The 24746-nt window shown below is 44.1% G+C and overlaps 1 protein-coding gene across 1 annotated transcript in view; it reads right to left on the bottom strand.

Moving 5' to 3' along the window:
- LANCL3 (LanC like family member 3) overlaps positions 1-24381 on the bottom strand; it is a 36343-nt gene extending 11962 nt beyond the window's left edge. Inside the window, exon 1 of the mRNA XM_063393008.1 lies at positions 23836-24381. Coding sequence (XP_063249078.1) covers positions 23836-24381 — 546 coding nt within the window. The remainder of the gene's footprint in view (positions 1-23835) is intronic.
- Positions 24382-24746: the final 365 nt, after the last annotated feature.

Raw genomic sequence — 24746 nt, 5'->3', positions numbered from 1 at the left:
ATGGCAGAAATCAACCCACCTGACCCAATTCCATGTGACGGAAGAAAATGGGAAAGAAAATGACCTGTGTTATCTTGAAAACAACCTTATTTCTGGCCTCTCTGACTTACACCAGGTAGATGTGTCCTAACTAACAGCTAAACAAATAAATCTTTATGTGGACAACAAATACCTCTTACCAAGTCACTCAATCCACAGTCACTGCAGGGCTGCTGCCTGTTTCCCAGAACACTTAAATATGAAGGATTTGCATTTGCTCCTTATTCTGGGAAATGGCTGACTGGAACAGAAACTCTCACTCACCATCACTATTAGTGGCCTGCCAAAGGCTGAATAATCAGCAATCACACTTAAGATCTCCATTGGTTTGACACATTTTACTTCAACTAATTTTGTGTTAAAACCGCCTTAGATTTCTGTCACTTTACAAAAAAAAAAAAAAAAAAAAAAAAAGTCTGTGCTATGGTCCCTCACAGTAACTTTAATAAAACAGCTAAATCTTATGACCAAAACAACAATCATAAAATGCATTAATCATAACCACAGACAGTCCAACTGTGGTCCTACAAACTTCATTTTCATTTCAGTGTAGCTGCAATGCCTTCGCCCCTGGGAATTACGGAAGTAATGTTTAATTAGGGACAGAAAAGAAACAGACTGATCATCCTCAAGGCTTTCAAACAATAATGGTATATTGATATCACACCCTCTGGAGCCATCAAATGCTTCTGATGCACAATAAAGCAAATACAAGAAAATGCTACCTAGAAAAAAATTTCATGCTTGAGATAAGATACACATTATGAGAATATGAGCAAAGGTAAAATTACTTTTCATCATGTTAGTACTTGAATGGAAGACTAATGGCATGAAGAGATATACTGACAGTGCTTTAAAATTTCACCTAATTCCTTTTTGTATTCTTAAAGACATCACAACCTGTTCTACCACAGAATTACAGGATGCTTTGGGTTGGAAGGCACCTTAAAGACCATTTAGTTCCAAGTTCCCCACCATGGGCAGGGACACTTTCTACTAGACCAGGCTGCTCAAAGCCCTGTCCAACCTGGCTTTGAACAGCTTCTCCACAACAACCTGGTCCAGTGCCTCACCACCCTCACAGCAAGGAATTCCTTCCTAATATTTAGACCAAACTTGCCTTCTTTCAGTTTAAAGCCATTTCCCCTTGTCCTGTCACTGCATGCCCATGTAAAAAGCCCCTCTCAAGCTTTCAGCTATTTATCAAACACACACATCATACATGTTCCTTTTCCAGCTTAAGTAGAGGTGGCCTGCCCACTTGAGCCAAAAGAGGTGATTTTGTCTCAGCTGATGTTAGAAATGACCACTTTAGTCTCCTCACTAGATTGAAGTTTGGAATACATGCATTCCACATTCTCCTTGAACTTTTTGAATCAATTGGTTGCTGGAGTTATTTTATTTTCTATTCTACATCATTGTCTGGTGATGCTGAGTGCTGCCAAATCATTGCTCCACTCACACTGGTGACAGCTACATTCTCATATATGAGAACTGTTACTTTAAGCACAATACAGAGGCAGCACTGTAACACCTTCTCTTTGTACCACTGTCTGTGTCTAGGAGCCTGACTTGCAGTAAAAAAGCCCTGTGATTGTTCATAAAGTCTCTCCATTTTTCTGTGGTGCCACTGCAGACAATATGCCTTTTCCCATAAAGGCACTCCACAATTTTGTGAATTATTTAAGGCAGGTCCTTAATTCTGTAAATCTCTCTTAAAAGCTAGCCAAGAGCACTATGTCTACAGCAATCAAAGAGCATCATTCTGGGTTTTGTTAGCAATCTCTCACCCTGAGATTGTTTTGTGTGAAGTCAATAATTTCACAACTCCTTTTAATCTACTAAGGGAGATTTCGCAATTATTGGTTGTGACAGTGCTGAGCCCCATGTACGTATTTTGAAAACTGGAGACAGAAATCTTGACCTTGAGAATTAGGCAAAAAGCAACAGGATGAGCTCTTCTGATTAGAGTAACGTTTTCAGCACTTTCTCATTCCTCTGAATGCTTGTACAAACCCCTTGGCTCATTTTGAAAACCACTGCTACATCAAACTGCATACTGTATGGAGTGCATTTGATGACTGGAAGCTTTTAATTCTTTTAACAGGTCTGTATTTATTTCCTTAGAGCTCTTTCCTGTGACAGAAGGCATTACTGCAGCCAAGTATCATTATCTTTTGATAGATGCACGAGCACTTTCAGGAGGTAACAGCTACAGTTACATTACTGTGGAAAAATTTTCTATGCACATAAAAACATTTAATTATGCACCTAACACATCAAATCTCTCTCTGTTACACTTCTAAAAAGCCATTTACATGAATTTGATTGTACGCTTCTTCTGATGTTGTACAAAGTGTCAAAATAAGCTGAAGAAAATGTGTCAGTCTGCAACAAACCTAACAGGAGCTTTGCCATTGCCCTCCCATGCTGGTAGGCCAGCAGAGGGAGCTTGTGAATTAGTTACAATAACTCAAAATGCTGCAAAAAAAGATGCACATATTTGTGTGCAGCAGGACAGCAAACACTGGAGTCAGCTTGGTAATTCCATGACATGTACTGCAGCACGTGGTATTTAAGTTCATTCCTTCAGCTTGATCTTTTCCTGCCAAAGGCAGGGACTGGCATCATTCTGGAACCTTTCTATGCAATGTCAGCCAGGCTTTTGCCTTTCAGATGATGATAACACCTGAAGCCACGGAAGAGTAGCAGGTACAATAACCCCTTGGTGTTATTCCAGTTTGATTCATGTATCTCTCATGTGGCACAGTGGGAAACTCAGCTCCAAGTACACAGACACAGAAGCTCACAAGTCTGCTTCCCTTGGGAGCACTGTCAAGTATACCCTTCTTTTAAAGATAAAAAATATACGGTTTTAAATCTCCTGAAAACTTTGGTCAATAAATTAGATTAGTTCCAGAAGTACTGTTCCTTAAGCAGGCTGTTTGATGCTGTAATAGCACCATGTACTGTCTTGAGAGTGTACCTCCCTGAATTTCTCATATTAACACAACTATGTGACAGTGTGGTCACACTCAGAACAACTATTACTGTGATTCTGCCAGTTCACTGGAAAATGATACTTGACTGCAATCTTGAGTAAGGCAGACTTCCCTATAGATCCCACTGGCATTGCTTGTTTTTAACATGTAAATTTGGGGGTTTTCAGGCTTGCTCTTTGCTTCAGCACCATGGAAAGAGCAAAGCCAGTCCTGTCCTGTTTAGTGCGTCACTAATCATGATTCCAATCAGAAACTGAAGCCTGCCTTTATTCCTGATCAATCAGATTACTGGTAAATGAGACAATACAGAAGTTTTGTTACATTAACAGAGTACAAAACTTCCACACAGTCCTACCTGTGTAGCACTAAACCCATCAAATTCTGCTGTTAAAGCTGTCCTTCAGAAGGGGAACATGAAGTGTTGCACAAAAGGATGAAGCACAGCTGTCACTGTGGACAGGTGGCTGGCTCAGAGCAGCTGGTGCTGCTACACAGTTGGTCAAATGCAATGAGCATCTCAATTCCTTATGTCTCCATTTAAAAACTGGGTTTCAAAGAAAAACAATTGGCCCTTTGTGGTGGGTGACAACATTCGGGGTCTTTGTGTGCACTGTCCACAGACACTTCTCTCCCTTGTGATTGTCACTGACGGGCATTTTGATTTCTCCTAAGGTAAGAGCAGCAGGTAGGAATTGGAGGAGTGCCCAGTTAGCCCAATATCCAGCAGCATTTTACACCCTTTCTGCAGGTTGATGTCAGTGGCAATAATCACAGCTTCCCCCACCCCTGGAGTACATTCAGCTCCCTGGCAGGAGGGTGTAGCCAGGTGGGCATTGGCCTCTTCTCCCAGGGAACCAGTGACAGGACAAAAGAACAGTGTCTGAAGCTGTGCCAGGGGAGGTTTAGCTTGGACATTTAGAAGAATTTCCTCACAGAAAGGATGATTAGACATTGGAAAGGACTGCCCAGGGAGACACTGTCCCTGGAGGTGTTCAAGGGAAGGCTGGATGTAGTGCCATGGCCTGGCTGACATGGTGGTGTTCAGTCAAAGGTTGGATTCCATGATCCCAGAGGTCTTTTCCAACCTGATTGTTTCTGGGATTCTGTGATCATGGAAGCAATCACACAGTTCCTCACGCATGGTATTCTCTTTTTAAGGCATTTCTCCCTAGGTGTTCTCATTGTAGGACAAATCACAATGCCCAGCAGGGACAATGGGAAGGGAGAGGGTGTGTGGAGGGGGAGGAAGCACAAGACCCGAATATCTTTTGTTGCTGCTGTACCTTTCTTCAAGCCCCCTCTATCCTGGGTTAATGAAGAGAGAGGGAAACCTGAGTTTCTCCTAGTTATACTCAGGCTCCCAACACCTCTTACTCTGCTGCACCACCTGGCTGGACACACGTGTCCAGTTGTAATATAGTGGCTCTCCCAGGTCTTGGGAAGGAAAAAACAGCTCTGCATCACTATCATGACTTGAAGAAAGTAGGGAAGCACCACCCCTCTGCTCTCTGCTGCTGGAGAAATGAAGCAAGGAGAATGTCAAGGAACAGATCCCAGATCAGAGCAGTTGAGATAATCACCAGGACTGAGGAGGCATCAGCCTGCCCACTGAGAGCTGAGGTCCTGGCCAGCAGCAAAGGCAGCAGGGCATTTCTCAGGAGAACCAGTCCAATCACAGGACAAGTGAGGTATCCCGGGATGCACTCCTGTGCTGAGGCTTTTGAACAGCAGCTGTCTGCACCCCAGCTGCATGTTCTCTGCTGCCTAGTCGAGGGTTAGAGTTACCACAGAGCACAGAGAGCCAACAATTTAATTTCAAGCATCTCTCCCTAGAATTGCGACCAATTCAAGAGCATGAATTGAAAAGCGTGTTTAAAAACATTAAAAAGATTTGCAAATTAAGTGAGAAACAAACCCAGCACTGCTTGGAGAGGCTTTTTCTTACATCACAGAATTCTACCCCAACGTTTTCCAGCAGGCATGTAAAATTCTATTTTTTTTTTCTTTTTCATTATTATCATTGACTAGCCCCATAACACATGGCTGAGCAATTATGGGGACACAGAGCCTGAGAATTGGCAAAAATTGATGTATCAGAGATCACCTTTCTGCAATCCAGATCCTTGTTTGGAGCTCCTGTGTATCAACCACTCCTTCACCAGACACAGGAGCAGTTTATGAGAGCTGCAAATAAGCAGATTACTGCTGCATGGATACTGCTTTCCTTCCCATTCTCCCCTCACAGGTAGGAAGAAGATTATTCACGTATAAACTTCATCAGTGGGAAATCCTTTGACTCTGTTTAGTCTCAGTCAGAAAGCAAATCAGTGCATGAGCTCTGTAATTAGCTCATGCCAAAAACACAGCACAGAGTTGTCAATTCCTGATGGGAGATTTATCCTTCTGCATTCCAGATGGGCGTCCCTGACAGTGCTGCATTATGATGCCAAGCACCTTACCTTGCACTCCTGTTGGGGTAACAGGCAGCCCAGTGTGCTGTGCTGTGCTGCCCCAGGATCCCAGCTCATTTACAGCACTCCCAGGCAAGGAACATCTGCTCTGCCTGTGTCTGCTGGACCAGCTTACTTCCCCTTAACAGCAGGTCTGCTGCTTCTCTGGAAGTGATTCCACACCTGCATCTGTTCCACAGGCATTTCTTGTGGTACCAAAGCTGTCCTGGTGCTTGGACTGGTTCATGAATGCAATCTATGCAGAGGCATAACAAGAACTATCCATTCTTCCAGCTCCAGAGCAGCAGGAAACAGGATTCATGAAAGAGCCCTTGCAAGAGATGAAGTCTCTGTAACCAGGAATGAGAGACCCTCCCCTAACACTGCATTAACCCAGGGCTTTAGTCTGAATTTAAAAATGATCCAAGTCCAGTTCACTCGGGCACTGCCATTTGCTACTTGGAACTTAGGCAGGTTGTTTCTTGGAAAAAGGAATTTATTAGTGTGTGTACACATCTGCAGGTCAGCAGGAGATGGGCAGAACTCAATTTCGAGTCACTCAGTAAAGGCTAACATTAGTCAAGGGGACACTGACCTAGACTTAGAGTTCTCCAGATGAAAATGGCAACTGGATCTAGAGACCAGAGAAAGTTGATGAGCCATATTTGAAGATGACTTGAAGGTCTCCAGAACAAACTGGACACTTCTGTTTCTTCATTCTTTTACTTCACTGGTAAAAGATGTGAGCTCTCAAATCCCGCCCCCCCCCAAAAAAAAACCCTAAGAGATTATACTTAAAAGCAACTATGTGAGAGAAGGCAACTATGTAATACAACAAATTAAAAGTACAGGATTAGGTCAGAGAAAATTTGATTGCTAGTTCCTTGAGAATATCCCTAAGGATGCTCATCATTCAATTCATCTAAAGTAACACTGTATCTTAATCACTCACAGTAATGGAAAAGTGCCTTCTCAGCCTCATGCAGCACTTTATTTTTTTGTCAAAGTCACTTCAACTATTACATCATTCTTATGGCTTTTAATATCAAAGTCCTCATTGACCTGAATGGCTCTTCACTGAGGAGACTGCTACTCCTGGCAAGTATCATGTAAGAAATGCTGGAAATTTTACAAGTTTTTTAGGGTTTCTTTGTCTTGCTAATAGCACCACAGGGCTGGCTCATGGTTTGTTTGGACTGATAATTCTGTCTGAGTTAGCCCTTAAAGACCAAGTCTGCAGGAACATGAATTACTTGACAGAGTAAAATGCTGACCTCACTTGCAGAAGCTGCATAGAGACAAGCAACAGATACAGCTGAGCAAACTCTTCAAACATTGATCCTGCTCTCATTCCAGTCAGTTTGGAGGGAACTGACCAGCACATGCACTCACTCATTGCTCTGAACCAATGTGGAATGCATGACTTAGAGACAATTAATCGCTTTTTTCCAAGGCTGTGCATATTTTATGGCTATTGAAAAAAGCTCCATTTATAAGGAGTAGTTCCCCCTCAGACTCTCAAAGAACTGTCAACAAATGTTCTCAAGAAGACTGTCTCCTGCGATGAGCCAGGCAACACAACATTTTCTGCATCTAAATGAAAGAGACTAAAAATTTCAGTGAGATATGAGGCACCACTCCCCTGAAGCCAGAATTCCAAATAATGGTCTGTACTTTCTGTGAAGGCAGAGCTCTGCACTCGTGCTGTAGATCTTCTTCGCTACATTGTCTGAAGAATTAAAATAAAACTAAGAAGTTGGAAAAATTAAAATAAAGGACTGCAGTTTATATACAGACCAGGAAATTGTATTGGATCAAATTATCTCTCATCTTGCTTGATAGTTTAACAGAATTCACTTTTGAAACTAATATCCTAGGTCATGGTTCACAGATATAGTTGAGATTGTCAGACATCTACAGTTTTCCATGGGGAATTTTTTTTTCTGTCAAGACTACAGGATTTGGCCTGGACTACACCTGTCAAAAACATTTTACCACTCTTCCACTAATCAAACATTACAATGTAAGCAGTGGTACATCCATTTAATTTTACATGTGAAGTGTGTTGCTGGGTGTCACAACTGATTTCTTTCTTCTTTTTTTTGGTTTCCTGGGTGTTTTGTTGAGCATTGTTTACATGGCTGCAACTCACAAAATACACCAGGGATATTTAAAACTCAGGGACATTTGAAACTCAGAAAACAAGCATTTCATTCTATACATTATTAGGCAGCCTTATATTTTTTCCCTCTTTATGTTAAAAATACTGCATTCCTTTTCTGTCACCATCATCCAGTCCTTTCATCTTGCTCATGCAAGAATTCCCAGTCTGTTTCCAGTGCCTGCAGGCTTGTTTTGTGAGTGTTGTCCTCCTCCTCCTGTACAAGTGAACGTGCGTCATTCACAGGCTCACCAAACTAAATAAGAAAACAGAAATGTCTCCTCACAGCCTCGTGGCAGAAGCGTTGGAACCAAAAAAATTGATGGAGGAGGAGGGAAGGCTACAGAAAGTATCACTTGGAAATCTATCCATAAAAGGCTGTATAGCCTTGTTACTGTTAAAACTTGCAGAAATTAAACACTACTCATTCCTTCCTTTCAGATTAAGGTTCAGAAAAAGAACACAGCTGCTGCCAGCATCAGAGGCTCCCAACTACAACGCCTCCAATGCAACAGGGCTTTTTTCTACATTTAAAATGAATAAAAGCTTGGACTTTTATAACATGCTACCTAGAGATGCATGGAATGCCCCGACAGTGGCTTTATCACACGGGTACAGCTCCCCCTGACCTCCTCGAAATCTGACTTGGAGGTACCTAAATCTGTGTGTGACAATTTGCTCAGTGCTGTGAACAGGTTGCTATCTCTGCTCCGTGTATTGCAGCACTGAGGAAAGCAAACAAAGTGCTGGGATGCATGAGAGTAAGACTGAAATTATTATTTAACAGCTACTTTAGCAGTGATTGTTTTGTTCTTTCTTTGGGTAATTCTCTGGGTCTGTTCTCCCATTATTGAAATAAGCAAAGCAAAACAAGAAGTCAAGCAGAAACAAGTACTTTAGAGGTAATTAAGAAAGTCTTCTAAGTGAAGCTAACATCTGTTTTCTGGACAGGAGAGAATGTGTTAAAGGAGATAACGTGCTAAAGAACACAAAAAATTATTTAATATTGCAATGTACGAACAAAATGATAGTTTCTGAAAAGCTGCAAGTTTAAAGGCAAAATATCCCTCTGCTCCCCCAAGACTCAAGTAAGCTAGGGAAATTATTTCTGCAAAATTTATCTGAGTCCACTCACATTGTGCAATTTTAACAAACCAATTGAACTTTTCCATAATTGAGAATTTTTAGAGAGATCTTTGGCTTAGCTGCCAGAAGTGCTCAATCACTCCAACTGAATTTAATCTGAATTCTTCAGAGCCCATGTTGTGTAAATAAATAATTTCTCACCTTTCAACTCACCCAATACTACAATGTAAGAACATTTATTCCTGACTGTGAGAGACTGCAGTGTTAATGGTTAATGACTCATTTGCCATTTGTGCTTTGCTGGGGCTGGGCTTGCATCCCCTGAGGGGCAGGGAGTGAGTTTTTGGGTGTATGGTGGTGAAGCCTCTGGTAAGACCGAGGGTGTGAGCACCCACCATAGAGGGCTCCAGGCCAGGCAAGAGGCAGATCCTGCAGGGTGGGATGGTGCTTTTGACCATGCCAGTTGTCCTCCCTCAGTTGTAAAATTCCCCCTGCTACCCCAGGGAAAAGTCCTGAGGATGTTCATCCCATCTGAGGGGGCATAACTGGCTCAGCTAGATTAATGTGAGAGGCAAGAAGGGGCCATAACCCATCAAAGACCCCCAAAGCACCCCCAGAGTAATTTCTGAGGCTTTCCACCAAAGGACTGAGAGCTCCCCCACCGGGGAAGGTACCTGGGCATTCTCACCAAGCCCAAGCACACATTAACCCATTGAACTCTGTGTTTTGGGGGCTTCCCCCACCCCTGATGCATCAAGACTGCGACCATTACTTTGATCAATGGACATCCAAATTGCAACAATCAAGCCTCATTGAAGGATCCATTGGCGGGATTTCTTTCTACTCTTATGCTTTTTTTTCTTTTCCCTCATACATTTATTTAAGTGTTACTCTTATGCTTTTCTATTGCTATATTACTATAGATAGTAATAACCAAAATTATTATTTTATGGCCACATACCTGCTCTCCTTTGGAACAGCCAAACTGTTCCAAAATAAACCCTATGTATATATATATTTACAAATACCAATCATTCAGTGTTGTTTCACTGTAATCTGCCCCAAGGGATCTATTAACAAGAACCTGGGTTACTCTTGCCTTCATGCACTGCCAGATGTCAACTCTCAGAATTTAGCCCATTGATTCTGGAAGAAAAATAAACCCTTGTGTTTCAGAGCATAAAGCTAGTCCTTAATAAAAGCAGGTGAGGCATGTCACAGACAATACACTCCAGAATCACTTCCCACAGACATTTATGTAGCTGAGTCATCCAGCACTGGTACAAGACATTAAACCAGATGGAGCACTGGAAACAAATCTTGAAGGAGAAAGATTTGTTTACACACTATAGTGCTCCTCACTGCAATCAAGTGGAAGCATCCAACTGTCCATGCTGTGCTGTGTGTGAAACAGTTTTAAAGCTTTTATTTAAACCTGTTGTGCAGTTATTGTGCCCTGCCATGCTGCAACAGTTGCTTCCCATGCTGTCACTTCAGGTGGCAGAGTTTGGGGCACGTCCCTCCAGGCTGGGCTCTGAAGAATGTTCGAGTATTAAATGGGAGTAATTTCAATCAGAGGTGCAATGAGATGCTCCAGCCATCAGCACACTCTGCTTAGAGGCATCAGCTCAAATCACTGCACTGTGTCAGAAAAAGAAGGGAGGTGAATTGGAATTACCAGGTCTGTGATGAAATCTCAAGGTTATTTCATACAAAAAGGAAGACCCCTACTTGTACTGTAATTTGCTCAGAGCCCATTTGGTCTTAAAACCTGCCAGGGTGACAAGAGGTGAACACATTCTGCCCTTGCTACTGGGAGAAGATGCGATGCCAAATTTGCTTTTACTCCACAGCAGGTCAGACCCTCGGGACTCTGTGAGAAGAGCACTTGCAGCAAACTGGGATGAGCTAGGTGGGATGTGCTCCCCAGCTGCAGCTTTACAGCCTCCTTTGGAGGATGTAGAGGTGACTTATGGCAGGTGAGATGGAGTGCAAACTGCCACTACCTGTGGGAAGAGTGGAAGGAGTTGCATAAATACCATGGAGAAAAGACAGCACTATAAATCTGTACCAGAGCTCCACACATGGGGAGTGATGGAGCTGTTGGCTTATGAATTTTGGCATGGCTTATGTGGCCCTCAACACAGCACTCTCAGGACTTGCAACCATAAAGAGATGCCCAAAATTATCTCCAGGACATAAATCAGGTGCCTCGAACATTTAAGTGTATCCAATTTTATTCACCAGCCTGGGAAAGTTTTGACTACAAAACTTTTGATGTCTTGGCATCCCGGGTGAGTTTTAGGCAATGGAAGGGTCTGAGGAATCACAGAGTGAATACACAATATCTCTGTTGGATGGTTCAGCTGTGCAGGGAGTCCAAAATGGCACTGACCTTGTGGATGCCATGTTGTGATAATGAGAACTGGTTATGGCTTTTCATTGATATTAGCTGTTCATTCCCACGGAGAACACATGCAAAGGAACATAAGGAGAATTTACATTAAAGTAAGCATTGAACTCTGATGTATTCAGGCCCTGTCATGTCCAGCTTATTTGAATCTCAGTTTCTTCCTAGCATACAGGATAAGTGTTACAGATATTTCTTTGCAGATACACATGCTTACACTAAAAAATAAAAATGAACTTTGTTTTAGCTCATTTTTTAATCTCTTGAGCTGTTTTTATACTCTCCCTCTGCCTGTGCATAACGTCTGGCACTTGCTTCAGTTTAAATGCCAAAGCAATTCTTATCCAGATATCTGCCTCTTCTGGATCATTAATGAAGATAATAAATAAGGCTGGTTGCTACATCAGTCCCTTATTAGTACTTATGATTAGCTTTGCTTGTAGTCTTTCAGCCAATTCCAAATCCACAATGTCCCCATCCAAGCCAGCATGAATTAAGTTTTCAAAGAAGATTATCTTTGACACGGCATCAAAAGATTTATTCAAATGTAAACAAGGTATTGGCTACTTTCATCAACCACTAATTTTATGATTCTGTTGTTTAAACAAGTGATCTTCTTGTCTCAAAAGACTTCTTTATTCTATGCCATGCTGCTTTACATGCACAGCTCTACTGTGCAGATCTTTATGAGGCATGTGGCACTGGAAGTATGTCTAAATATTTGCTGCTGAGGAACAATGTGGCTACCTGTGAAATTAGTTAAATGAGGTAAACACCAGCATCATTCACAGGCTAACTAAGGCATAAATCAGTCACTTTAAAGTAGCACCAGCACTCCTTCAAGCAGGGGGAATTCTGGAGAACTCCACACTGTTATTGTGCCACTTTTACTTTGTGTGATGATCTGCAATTTGTGCCATGCCAATAAACCACGGAATAGAAATATCAACTCAAGCTACAGGAAGAATGCTGACAACATAATGCAGGAAAACCAGATGAAGGTGACCAAGTCCTCTGAGTCATCTGAAATTCACTCTGTCCTTAGACAGTGGTAGCAGCCTGATGTAGTAAAAATCCTGATGTTCGGTATGTGGCTCCCAGATACTCCAGGGCACATTGACAAGATGTCTCTGAAGCAAGAGACAGAAACAAAAGAGTTTCCAGTGGCATCCAGTGCCATTAGCACTGCCTGGAAATATGCCCACAACTCCAAGTCGTATTTCAAATACCGACAGTCACTTATAATTCAACACTGCCACATTTCAAGGGCAGAGTGAGAGTCAGGGGATTTATCTGAGGAAGTGTGGAATACTGTGCTCTTTAAAACGTAGCTTACTTGGTAAGTAATGGGATTACTATCTGTACTTTTCTCCTAGTTGAAAGATTGCCATTTGGTACTATAATAGAATTAGGAAAATTTTATCAGTCTTCCCTTTGTGCTACTTTTTCCCAGTTCTCAGTAAATCAAGTAGACTTTGGGAAAAAGAGACTGCTGTGTCAGAAGGCACAATTCAGATTACTCCAAGAGTTCAAACCTCACACAGCAAGAAGGAAGGATAAGAGCCATGAGACAAAATCACACCACTGCCAACAGTAATAAAGAAATATTCACAGCTCTTGGCCATTAGCTTGCATGTAATTAACTAACAGGAATTATTATTACTTCAATGTTACAGATGACACACGGTGCCCTGGGAGCACTCAGTGCCATCTTCTCTTCTGCTGGATTTGTCATTTTACATGATTGTTCTCTGCAGCCCCACAGGAGAAACTGAGTGAAGTGAGACAGGAGGGCCCCACAAAGCTATTTCTGGACCTACAGATCACAAAGTGTGTTTTCCAAGGCAAGCCTGTTAAGTCAAAATATATGTATTTAAAACTCTTTACCAGATGCCTTTCATACCTTCATTTGTGTGCTTATTATTCTGATGCCCTTGGAACAAAACAGCTTCATTTCAAGGGCCCAGAAGGACACTGAAGTTGTCTGATGACTGCCATGCAGAATCTGAAAGAGATTCCATAAAAATAACGACAGAAAAGAACCCCAGTGCTTGAGGGGTGTCCTGGCCATCTGCAGACACTGGGAAGAATGTTTTCTCATCCCCTGGCCTGTAATTCAGCTTTCAGAAAAGGGTTTTGTGTTTTCCCCCCGATGCATCCTTGGCTGCTCACACATCACACAGGACAGGGAGCTCTCCTCCTCCACTGGCAAACAGCAGCCTGAGGTGTTTGATTAACACAGCCAGGAGATGATGTTCCTGCAGTGCAGGGGCACAGGCATTTTTAGGGTATTTCTTGTCTTCTTTCAGTGATGGGGCAAGGTCTAGCTCCTGCAATCATCCAGGCATTTTCACTAACAGACACTCAGAGCTGCAGGGCTGTGAGGCCCTTGAGAAGCCTTTGAGCTGCAGCATCCACTAAACCAGAGGAGAAAAGAAATCTTTACACCAAAACTTTTCAGATCCACAACCTTCCCAATTACCTGCCAGAACCAGGAATGATTTTGTCAAACCTTAATATTTAGCTACTAAGAGCAGATTCTGCCCTTCCTTGATACAGCAAAGACTGACAAGAGGACAACGGTGCTGAGTGGGTCCTTTTGACCCTTCTGGATTTCCCTGCTTGCAACTGCAAGAGAAAAAAATTGCAACCCTTCACTCATTGACGGTACTAGAGGAAGTCAGAGGAGGTAGAATGGCACTGTGAGCCTGCTTTTGGGGAAAAGAGGCAAATGGAGTGTGTTTTCTATGTACTAACTCAGGGATTGCTCAGCCTGCAGAGGAGAAGGCTCTGTGGAGATTTCATCCATGTGTATACACACCTGACGGGGGAGAGCAGAGGAGACAGCCAGGATCTTCCCAGCAGTGCCCACTGACAGAAAATTCCACTTAAATACAAAAATAAAGCCTTTTTACTCTAAAGGTGGGCAAGCACAGGAACAGGTTGCCTAGGAAAGGCACAGAGCAGAGATATTCAAAACCAAGTGGGCACAGCCCTGGGCAATCTGCTCTTGTGGGCCCTGCTCTGAGCAGGGGGCTGGACCAGGACATCTCCAGAGGTGCCTTCCAGCTGTGGCCATGCTTTGACTCTACAAATGAGCCAAATCCAAATCTGAGTATGCTCATCCACTGTTCAGGTAAATGGTGTGGATTTTATTCATTCAGGGACCCTTAGATTCAAGTCCAAGTTTGACTCAGCTTACCTGTGTGTTGTTTTTTTAAAAATATTTGTTTTACCAAAAAAAGCTACCAGTCCCACAGTGCTTAGAGAGTAAAATCAAAGCAGGACAAATGCATTCACACTACAGCTCTGTCTACATTTTGCCTTCTGTATGTGGAGCAGTTAAATGAGCATTATTTCCAGGCATTTTTGATGGCATAATAAAACACATGTATGGATGAAAATAGCAGCCTGACATAAGAAAGCTCATGATTGATTCAGCTTTGCAAGACCAAAAACAAACAAATCAATATTTATTTAAAGAGCCTGAACAAGTTTCTTTTTCTGTTCTGCTGCTAAGAATTTTCCCTGAGCTCATATTTGACCAACTTAGTTCTGATCAAATTTAAACAGGTCCATGTGGAATGTGTATCTTGCAGTCCATTGCTATTATAACTGGAATTCTGACTACTTAATTTCTGGCTTAGTCTCAGAAAACTAAAGCAAGTATAGCATTAGCCATTTCACAGATGGCAAAAAGAAGAGACAACATTGAGCTTTATCTTTACATTAGCAACTAAAGTAAATCACAAGAACAGACTAAATTTAACCTCGAAACACTTCAGATTTCACTTACTCCTTGATTTGTAATTGAGACAAAATAACTGACTTAATACAGCCCTCTCAGATATATTGTTCCAAGTGTACTTCCACAAAAGAACCCTTATCACTTCACAATGTCCCCTGGATATGTAATGGCACACCTCAAGTTACAATGCAGAATAAAATATTCCCAGTATCCAGGGAACAAAGGAAAAGAGGTTCTCTAGGTGGCATTAATGACACAAAGCTCCTTCAGCTGAAGAAGCTTCTCATCTTGCATATCACAGCACCCTGTTCAATGATTCCCTGTCTCCACATGACCCCTGGCCACTTCACTTGTTCAGAGACTTTTCCTAAAGAATACCTGTCCCTGAGCTCAGCCCATTGAAAGGCTGCTGGATAATGGCAGGTCAGTGCCACGCTGGTGTGAGATGCAAACACCTTACTCAGCTGTGTATATGGAAAAAAGACCTGCAAGAAACTGAGTTATCTCTGCTAAACTAGAAAAGCCTTTGCCAGAACCATGTGTCCAACTTCTGGCACTCTTCAGGAAAGGTTGGGGGAGACTGGCAGAGTGCAGTGGGAATGACCAGAGGTGTAGGAAACACGACACACATGGGAAGACTGGGAGGATTAGGATTGTTTAGAGAAGAAAAAAAAAAGGGTAAAAATTTTAACAGTCTTGAAATTATAAAGAAGTTCTGCAGAGAGGAACAAAGTTTCTTGCTATTTCTCAATGGAGAGCACAAGGAAAATCAGCAAATTACAGCTTTAATTACAGCAGGATCCAGATTAGTCATTAGGCTGGACTTTCTAACAGCAGTGTCTCAGACATCCAGGGCAGACTGCAGATCAGGGTATGAGGAGCAAGTCAGGGAGGGGCTGCCAGCAATGACAGGCACAGGTACACCTTCCTGTGGGCTAAATTATCTCTCAAGGTCCCTGTCAGCTCTCTGATTGTGGCAGGATATTATTTGGTTGTCAGGACTGAGCAGACAAACTGCAGAATGCCACCAGTACGGAATAAGCAATAATTACCATCTTCCAATTCTGCACTGACCCACCAGCACAGAGCTCCTATGTCCTGTGCTCCTTCTAGAGCCAGGCCCACACATTTTTAAGAGCAGCCTTCATTTCCTCAATGCTGAAATCTAAATATGAGCAGCACATCCCCAATTTATAATCCTCAACCATGCTAACATTGTACCAATGAGGGATTGGAAGCATCCTGTGAAGAAAAAGATTAACCACACAAAATAGCTAAATTAGCTATTGGCTAAATAGCCTTGGACAGATAGAAGGTGTATCTATCTGCTACATTTTTTTTTCCTCCCAGATAATTCAATGCTATCAGACATCCATTCCATCTCACTCATGAGCCACTGTTCTTCAACAAAAGATACCAAGCCATTAAAATGAAGAATTCAGGAATGCTGATCTACTGCAAAAATAGATTTATGGTTCTTCTCTCAGACATCAAAATATACTGAACTGAGAAACACCAAATGACTCAGCCACAGCTTGGACTGCTATTAAAATACTTTCTGATCGTGTTTGCCTAAAATGAAACAGCTATTTTAATTATTTTGCCTTGGTATTCCAGCTCACTAAGTATCAATTGAAAATAAGCCTACAACATAGATAAGAAATAACTGTTTTTGACAGGATATTGTCCCTGAGCTCTGCTGTAATGGAGTGGACAGAGGGTTACACAACATCACTCAGTGCTTAATCTCATTGTTGTCGATGGTCAGAGAACTCCCTGCCATGACAGACACAAAGACATAATTTGACAGATCATCTTATCAAAAACAGTGACCTGATTGCATACACTGAACTCCATTTTTTTAAAAAGGGGGTAGAACAGAGAAGCTGGGTGACAGCAGGACCGTGGGATTTGTCCATTTTCACTGGCACCCTGATGCTCTCTCCAACACTGCTCTGTGAGGCAAGGCTGAGAACCTGCTCTGCAACCTTCACACAGCCTGCCAATGGGGCTCTAAGTTCATTTTAAGACTGCCCAGCTGAATTAACACAGAAAAGTGGGATCTACTGATTTAATGGAGGTGAGACAAAAGAAGAGGATCTTTTTTTACATCTGCACCCTGCCAGTTATAGTGCATAGCTGTGCTACATCTTTACATTAAAATCTGATGTTCTAAGAATGTGTATTAAATGGCTACAGAGGAACTTACAGTTTACTTTTATCCCTCCATTTCAGTGCTGTAAAGTGCTGAGGATGTTATACTTTTACAGAGTAATTTTTGTTAGCCTAGTGCTCTTTTCTTCCTCCCTGGAGCAGCTCAGTCCTTCATATTCCTGCTTCTTTAGCCTGGTACCAAAGTAAAGTTTACTAACAGCATTACTGTTTAGGTTACACACTGATTTATAGTATTATATGCATGTAACAGGAAAAATGTCAGTGTCAGAAGTACTGCAGTGTTCATGAAAAAGCTTGTATTTGCTTCTAGACATCAGTAGTTGTCTCAGTTACTCCTTAAAGAAAATGTGGAATTTAACACATAAGGCTGTGCTCTGATTTGTAAGCACTGAATGTGATGACAGCTATTTTTGTAAATGTATGAGCATATGCAAAGAGAATATGGGGATGGAAGAGTGACAAACAAAAAGCAAGCAGACAAAAATAGTAATTTTCCTCAACAAAATGTAGCTTACTCCTCTGCCTGTCCTCTTCTCCTGTGCTTACTGTTCTGTTGAACTTTTACCTTCTTCCAAATTGAGTACATTGGCCATCAGATCTCTACCAGATAGAAATCAGATCTGTCAAAGAACCTGATTTTAGTTTTAAATCTCCCCTGCTCCAGGGATTCCCTTCATCCTTGAGTTCTGCTACCACCTGCACCTTTCCATTTTCCTGTTTTTGTCAGCAACTAATTCTTTCACTTTTTAAATAAATTTTAAACTGTCTCTTTCTCTGCCTCTCTGTTCAGCCTCTGTCAAGTATCTTTTTCCCCACACTCCACCACATAAGCATGTTTGACATGCACACTCTTCCTTTCTGCTGTGTCATCCAGTGCTACCTGAGAGTTAACACAGTTAACTGTGGCTTTTGATCCTGTGTAAGAACAAGGCCAAAAAATAATGAGGGGAAAACACCAGTGTCAAACATTACTGCCTGTAGAAACACAGTATTGTAATGAAGTTCTTTGGTGTATGCATAAAACACAACACACAAAAATCTGAAAACCCAAGGCAATAGATTTAGGGAACCTGTGCCACCCAAGTGACCCCAGGTAACTCATGCTGTGACAAACAGCAGCTCCCAGCCCAGTCCTGCACCTCTCTGCCAGAGACATCCCCTGCTGCTCTGCCTCTAACACTGCTGGCTCCAGATGCTTCCAGAAATTGTCACCAGACACACTCCACAGGTCCCAGTACCTGGCCAGCACCTTTCCACAAGCATGCCCTCATTGCAGCTCCTGTGCTTTGCTCTGCAGCCCTGCAGAGGGCAGGGACACTGCCTAGAACACCTCTGCTCCCAAGCAGCACCTACAAACTCCAGAGGGTCACCTCAAAGCTCCCCATGGGGATAATGAGGAAGGTGACTCAACAAATGCTGGCGTATGAAATTTAAAGCAGTCAGGAGAAGGATAGGGAAGTAGAGATCTACTCCAGATAAAAGAGATGCCTCTGCATAAATACATTTCCTTTTTTTGTTAAAATCTCTTATTATAACATCAGTATTACTGCTTGTGCTGCTTTTTTAGCAGAAAGATGCTGCTGCATAGGCAAATGTTCTTCCAACAGCACAAAGAGGTACAGAGATAAAGCAGTGCTTTTGTACAGAACTGTCTTTTTAATACCACTCGTCAGCTCTAAGTGGTTGCAATCTGTATTTCTGCAGCAAAATACGTAACTTATGTCACTAAACTTGTGTCAATCAAACCTCCAATTCCAGCAGGATCCAGTCTGTATTACAGTGCTTTTTTGCTGATTGGTAAGCAGTGCACTTGAAATTCAACATTTTCAACCTCCAGTTTTTTATTTTGACTCTACGACTGAATATTCAGGGTCCACTGCGTCGAACTGAATCCAGCCCTTATCAAGATGTCCCCATCTCCCAGTCTGAAGGCTGTTAAAATAAAAAGGATTTGCATTGTCTTGCTGAAGAGAAACAGGAGAATACTGAAATGTATACACCAATTATTTCATATTCCTTTTAAAAAATCCAGATACAAATAATTCATTTGTTTTACTGTTTACTTTAGAAAAACCTAGTTTTCAACTCCTGGTTTAAATTCATCAGTTTAAGCAAACTAATGCAAATTTTTCCTCTGTGTGTAATTTTGGAAACCATGGCTAGGAGACTGTACATTTAAAAGAGGCAGGCTAGAATCAAAAGATTTTATCTTTACTGTTAACTCATTTCAATCCCCTGGCAAAAAAAGACATCCTGCCTGTGTGAAATGAAATAATGAAGCCAGCACAGTCCCAGCTAGCACCACGATATCTGACATTAAAACACCACAACGTTTCACATAAACTGGCAAATTCTTCCACAGAGAGAAAGGACTTTAATGGCCACAGTGGAGGAATGAAATCTCACCTCAAAGGCCAACCCTCCCCTTTCAGGCACAGGTGAGATTAAAAGCCTGGCACAGGGATTCTGCCCTACAGCACTTGGAGGGGCATCAGTTTTGTGGGTATTTTGAAGATCTCCCTTCAAAGATCTTTAATTTGTATGTCTTTCAGAAACACTATGTTCAGCATGAATACATCTACATTCCACGTTAAAGAGTTGCAAGTGGACATGTTCTAGGCAGGACTAGGGAAGATTCTTCCTCTCACACTTTGCAATCTTTCCTAAGAGACTGAAAAATAAAGAAGAAAGTAGAGCCAAGTAGCCTACAATAGTCTTTAAACACTCGCTGACTATCTGGAGGGAAGGCTCTGAGGAACCAATAACATCATCCAGAATTGTCTGAGGAGCTGAAAGAAAACAGTTTTCATTCATTTGTATCTTGTCTCCCAGAATATTACAAAATTCACACTGGCTGGACCCGCCAGGTTCCACACACCACACATCCATCCCTTCCACTGCCTTTTAAAATAACTCCTGACACTTCCCTTGCTCTGGCACCAGATCCCAGACACCCCACATCAGTGCTGTTCGTGCTTTCCACGTACCAGGTGACTCTTTCAGCTTGATCTGCAATCTCCTGAGCTCCACGACAAAAGAGGCTCTGGTGACAGACGGCAGCCAGGATAAGAATGATTTTCTGCAGGGCTCTACCCTCAACGAGGTCCTAGAAGGACCATGGCCCTTTCTGGGCAGGCCCTGACAGAACATCAGAACTGTGCACACTCTGACAGGGTAACAGCCCTGGAAATGCACACCAAGCCATGACCTAGCATTGGCTGGCAAAGGAAATTGGGATTCCTGTCTGCCACAGAGGCAGGGAGCTCCACTGTGGCATGGGAGAGCCTCCACAGGCTCCAGAGACTCCCCAGTGCCTCAGTCCCTGAGGAAACAGGTTTGGCCACGCTGCTGCCACTGTGCTGGGTCACCTTGTCACCCTGCAACTGCAGCAAGGGTCTCCCACAGGGTCCCCAAAGTCTTTTGAAACCCCGGAATTCCAATGCACCAGGCTGTGCAAAGTGCTGCCCTGTCTCCTGCAGGGCACCGCTCTCTGTGCTGCTGCAGCCCAGGGCCAGGGGAAGGCAGTGGGGCCCATCCACGCAGGCAGTTATTAAAAGATAACCCAAGCTGTGCTAAAAGGCAGCAGCATCTTTAGCAGATGGTAACACAAGGAGCCACTTGAACTTGTGTACCTTTCCCTGTCAGCTGGCAGTTCCATTGCCAGAGGGGAGCGCAGCGACCGAGGCACACCATGCTCCATCAACCACGAAATGGGACAGAGGCACCACGGAGAAAAATTGAGGAGAGGATAAAATATCATCTGAACGGAGGGATGGGGCCACCATTTTAACAGTCTGCTGTTTGCCCAAGCAAACAGAGAGTGAGTGAAGGTAATTAAAAGCAGGACTGACAGATTTCCCCAAGGACACACGATGAACTACACTACAAGCATTAGAAAATGATGTACTTAAGAAAGAAAAAACCAATTTTTTCCCCCTGAATGGCAAAAACACAGCAGTTAAGGACAGCTAAAGTACATGCACCTTGTACAAATGACACAGTGTTTCTGCCAAAACAGTGTTTTACCTATCTCTGTTGGGGAAGCACTGACTGCAATATAATGGAAATTAAAGAAGGGATGAAAATAAACATATTTCCTAATGCACAGTGCATCATGAAAGTCAAATCCTGTTAAGCCTTGACTGCTGAAGTAATCCTTACTCATGCAAAAAATCCCAATTAATTAATCAGGGAAAAATGCTGTATTAGCCTGAAAATCTGAAAACCAGCTGAATACAAATGCGTTCTTCACATGAGGTCAGTGTTACCCAACAGACTGGATCCTTCAGGACAGTCCATTAACTTCATGAAGAACATGTGGAGCTTAAAGACACCAGGACTCTTTAGGAAGAAACTGAAGTATTGGGGTACAGCAGCTGAGCTAAACTCATTTTTGCTGAAATAAAGCTGTCTCCTTCCACCTCTGCTTGGATTAAACAAAAAACAAACCCAAGACATAAATTATAAAGTTCCCTCAAAAGGCTTTTTTCAAGGACAAGCAATTTCTCATATATAGGTCACCATTTGACTCCTTCAGAGGAAAAAACCATGCGGGCAGCAGCGGCTGTGCTTCAGCGTAAGAAATGGATTTCACTTTGTGCTGGAAATATTTGCACAGTGTCCTCAAAAAAAAAAGAGAAAAAAAAAGTGGGTAACAAGAAAACATGCTGCAATGAGCCATGTGAGGCTGTGCACAATCAAATTACAGGAGGTAGCATTTTCCAGCGGTTCGAATCACAAGATGTTGCTTCTATTCTGGGATGTACCTGGCTTACAGTTTGACCTTGGGTAATAAATGACATGCACTCTCCCTGGGCATCCCTTTCTCCATTTGTAAAAAGATGCAGAGTTCAGTCTGGCAATGTACTAATTAAAATAATTCTGTACTAGGCTGGGAATATTTATCAAGGACACAAATTTTGCTCAAGCTTGAGTAGATATAGACTAGAAATCTTCATTCTCCTCACAGAGAAGCAAAACATTTAGGTTGCCAGTTTTTAAAATCTTTGTTAAAATTAAAAAAAAATTATTTGATTTTCTTAATGATCAATAGTGTGCTTTGTTTCATACACTATGCATTTAAAATTACATGTATTTGAGAGAAGAAATAATACTATAGAAGGACGTTATCAATGAAAACATCAGCAAGGGGTCACAGGATATGTTTTACTGGCAAAACAGCAATTAACCCACCTGCTAAATAGATTGCACAGTAAGTGCATACCTGTGCTTGTCTGTGGGGATGTTTAACTCTTTACAGCTGTGTTTAGTACAATTTTGCACCAAGCAAGCAGAGGAGAGCTCTCCCATTGTTCACACTGCCTGTGAGAGGTGACTGCACCCACTCTCCCAACTGCTCAGCAATTGCTCCCAGGGATGTAAGGCAAATGGAAAAAGCATTAAATAAAGCATCAGAGTGCAGGGTGCCACCTCCTTCTGCTGGAATGTCACTACACCATCACAAGCACGGACACGGGTGCTGGACACACTCCCCAGTGCAAACTGCACCAACAGGGATGGCTGATTTTACATGAGAACCATCCCTTCAGGCAGGCACTGCTGCACCATGGATTGTGACGTGTCTACAAAACTTTCCTGGCATGGGAAAGGCCATGAAATGAAAAGTTTGGTTATGTTATGGTTACAAATAACCATGTTTATGGTTATGATTGTCAGACAATTCTGTACAAAGAAACAGCAGGCTTGGTATGCTACTTGAGATGCTTAGTGTGGTTACAAATTCTAGTTCAAGGCAATAATAGTATTTAACTGACTTAACATTCTTCCTGGCTTCTCTGGATACCCTCGAGCCTCCTGAGACCTCCATTAAGTGAATTTCCTCAGACTCCAATTGCAGTGACTGGTATTGGATGGGGCAGAGCCACTAGTTTTTACATCATTTATTTACTTATAAATACATCTTGCTTCCTCTCCTGGGAGGGAAGAAAGCCAGAAGCACATGAACTTGCAAATCAGTGATTAACAGAGGGAACACAGATTGGACCTGACAAGAGGACAGGGAAAAAAAATCTACCAACTGCCTGCTCAGATACCACACTGACCACTTAGTAACAATCACTACAGCAAACACAATCGGTCGCAATAATTATTGTGCCGTAATCAGTGGAAGCTCTGAATTGTCAGCAGAATTGTACTGATAATGACAATGTCCTGGGGTAAAGTCCCGACTGCTGAAACCAATACTGTGTGGAACCATGACCACATCTCACGTTTCCAGCAAAAAATCCCTGCTCTCATTCATGAAAAGCACCAAAATACACGGCCAGATTTCCGAAAGTCTGTATGCTGGGGTTAGCAAGACCAAACGCCTCTGAAAATCTGATAAATTACAGCACAGCATCGCTTAGCATTACAGAATTCCTCACTCTGTCTTACTGAGCGCTATTTCTTTTCTTACCCACTTCATTTTACGGAAATACTCTTGAAAAGCCCGGGGTGGCTTCTGCCGAGTAATTCACCACCCGGCAACCAGCAGCTGATGCTCTCGGCGTGCCCCGGGATGCAGCGCTCCGCGGCACAGCCGGGACCCATCCCGCTGCCTCCGGACAAAGCCGTATCTTTCCATTTCGGGAGGAGCGCTGAGGAGGGACAGCTACCGAGGACCTCGCACCCCGGGGCTCCGACGCTGGCCCCCAAAGCTGCGGACAGCCGCGGCACCGCTGCGTCCCCCTCCAGCCGCGGGGCACAGCCCCGGCCCGGGGGCAGCGCGGAGCCGCCCCGGGGCTGCCCCGGCCCGCCCTTACCTCCATGCCCAGGCGCTGCTTCAGCACCAGCGCGGCGCACAGGTACCCGGCGCGGCCCACGAACAGCTCGTCGGAGCCGCACTCGAGGAAGGAGAGCGGCGCACAGACCTCGCTCAGCTCCCTGAACTTGCCCAGCGGACGCGCGTAGTCGGGCAGCCCCAGGGCGCGGTAGACCAGCGCGGCCACCGCGTACACCCCGGCGCCGCCCAGCAGGAAGGCGGCGCGGGTGTCGGCGTCGGCCTCGCCGCATCCCTCCTGGTAGCGCAGGCAGGCGTCCACGACGCGGCGGGCGGCCCGCAGGTACGAGTCCCGCGACGGCGCGAACAGCGGGCACTGCGCGACGTGGTACAGCATGTAGGCCACGCCGGCCACGCCGCCGTACAGCCCGCCCGGGCAGCCGCGGGGGCCGCCCAGGGGCGGCAGCTCCCGCAGGATGCGCTCGATGGTGGCCGTCACCAGCGGCACCGCCGCCTCCCTGTCCGGCGCCGCGCCGGGGCTGCCCGGGTAGTCATCGAAGCGGTTGGCGAAGCAGCGCTGGCTCTCCATCCCCCGCCGGCGCGGCCGCTCTGCGCAGCGGGGAGCGGCGGGCGGGAGCTGCCGCCGAGGGGGCGGAGGGAGCGCGGGGGAGGCGGGCGGGAGGCAGCGGAGAGGCGGGAAAGGGGCGCTCCTCCGCCCGCTCCTCTGCCGGACGGGGCGGGCGTGGCGCTGCCGCCGAGGTGAGGGCGGTGGGTGATGCCGGCCGGGAGCCCCGGCGGGGCCGGTCCGGGTTCAGAGCCCGCCTAGCGCGCCTCGCCCGCCGCCGCCCCTCCTGCGCTCGGCGGCTGCTTCTCGGCGGCCGCCCGGCGGGGCTGGGGCTGACCCGGGTCTCCGGAGCGCCGGGCTGAGACACGCCAGGGGCCGAGCCGGTTCTG

Source organism: Prinia subflava, chromosome 3 (genome assembly GCF_021018805.1).
Source record: "Prinia subflava isolate CZ2003 ecotype Zambia chromosome 3, Cam_Psub_1.2, whole genome shotgun sequence".
Classification (NCBI taxonomy): domain Eukaryota; kingdom Metazoa; phylum Chordata; class Aves; order Passeriformes; family Cisticolidae; genus Prinia; species Prinia subflava.
The sequence above is the reverse complement of the archived record's forward strand: the minus strand, read 5'-3'. Positions and strand labels throughout refer to the sequence as shown.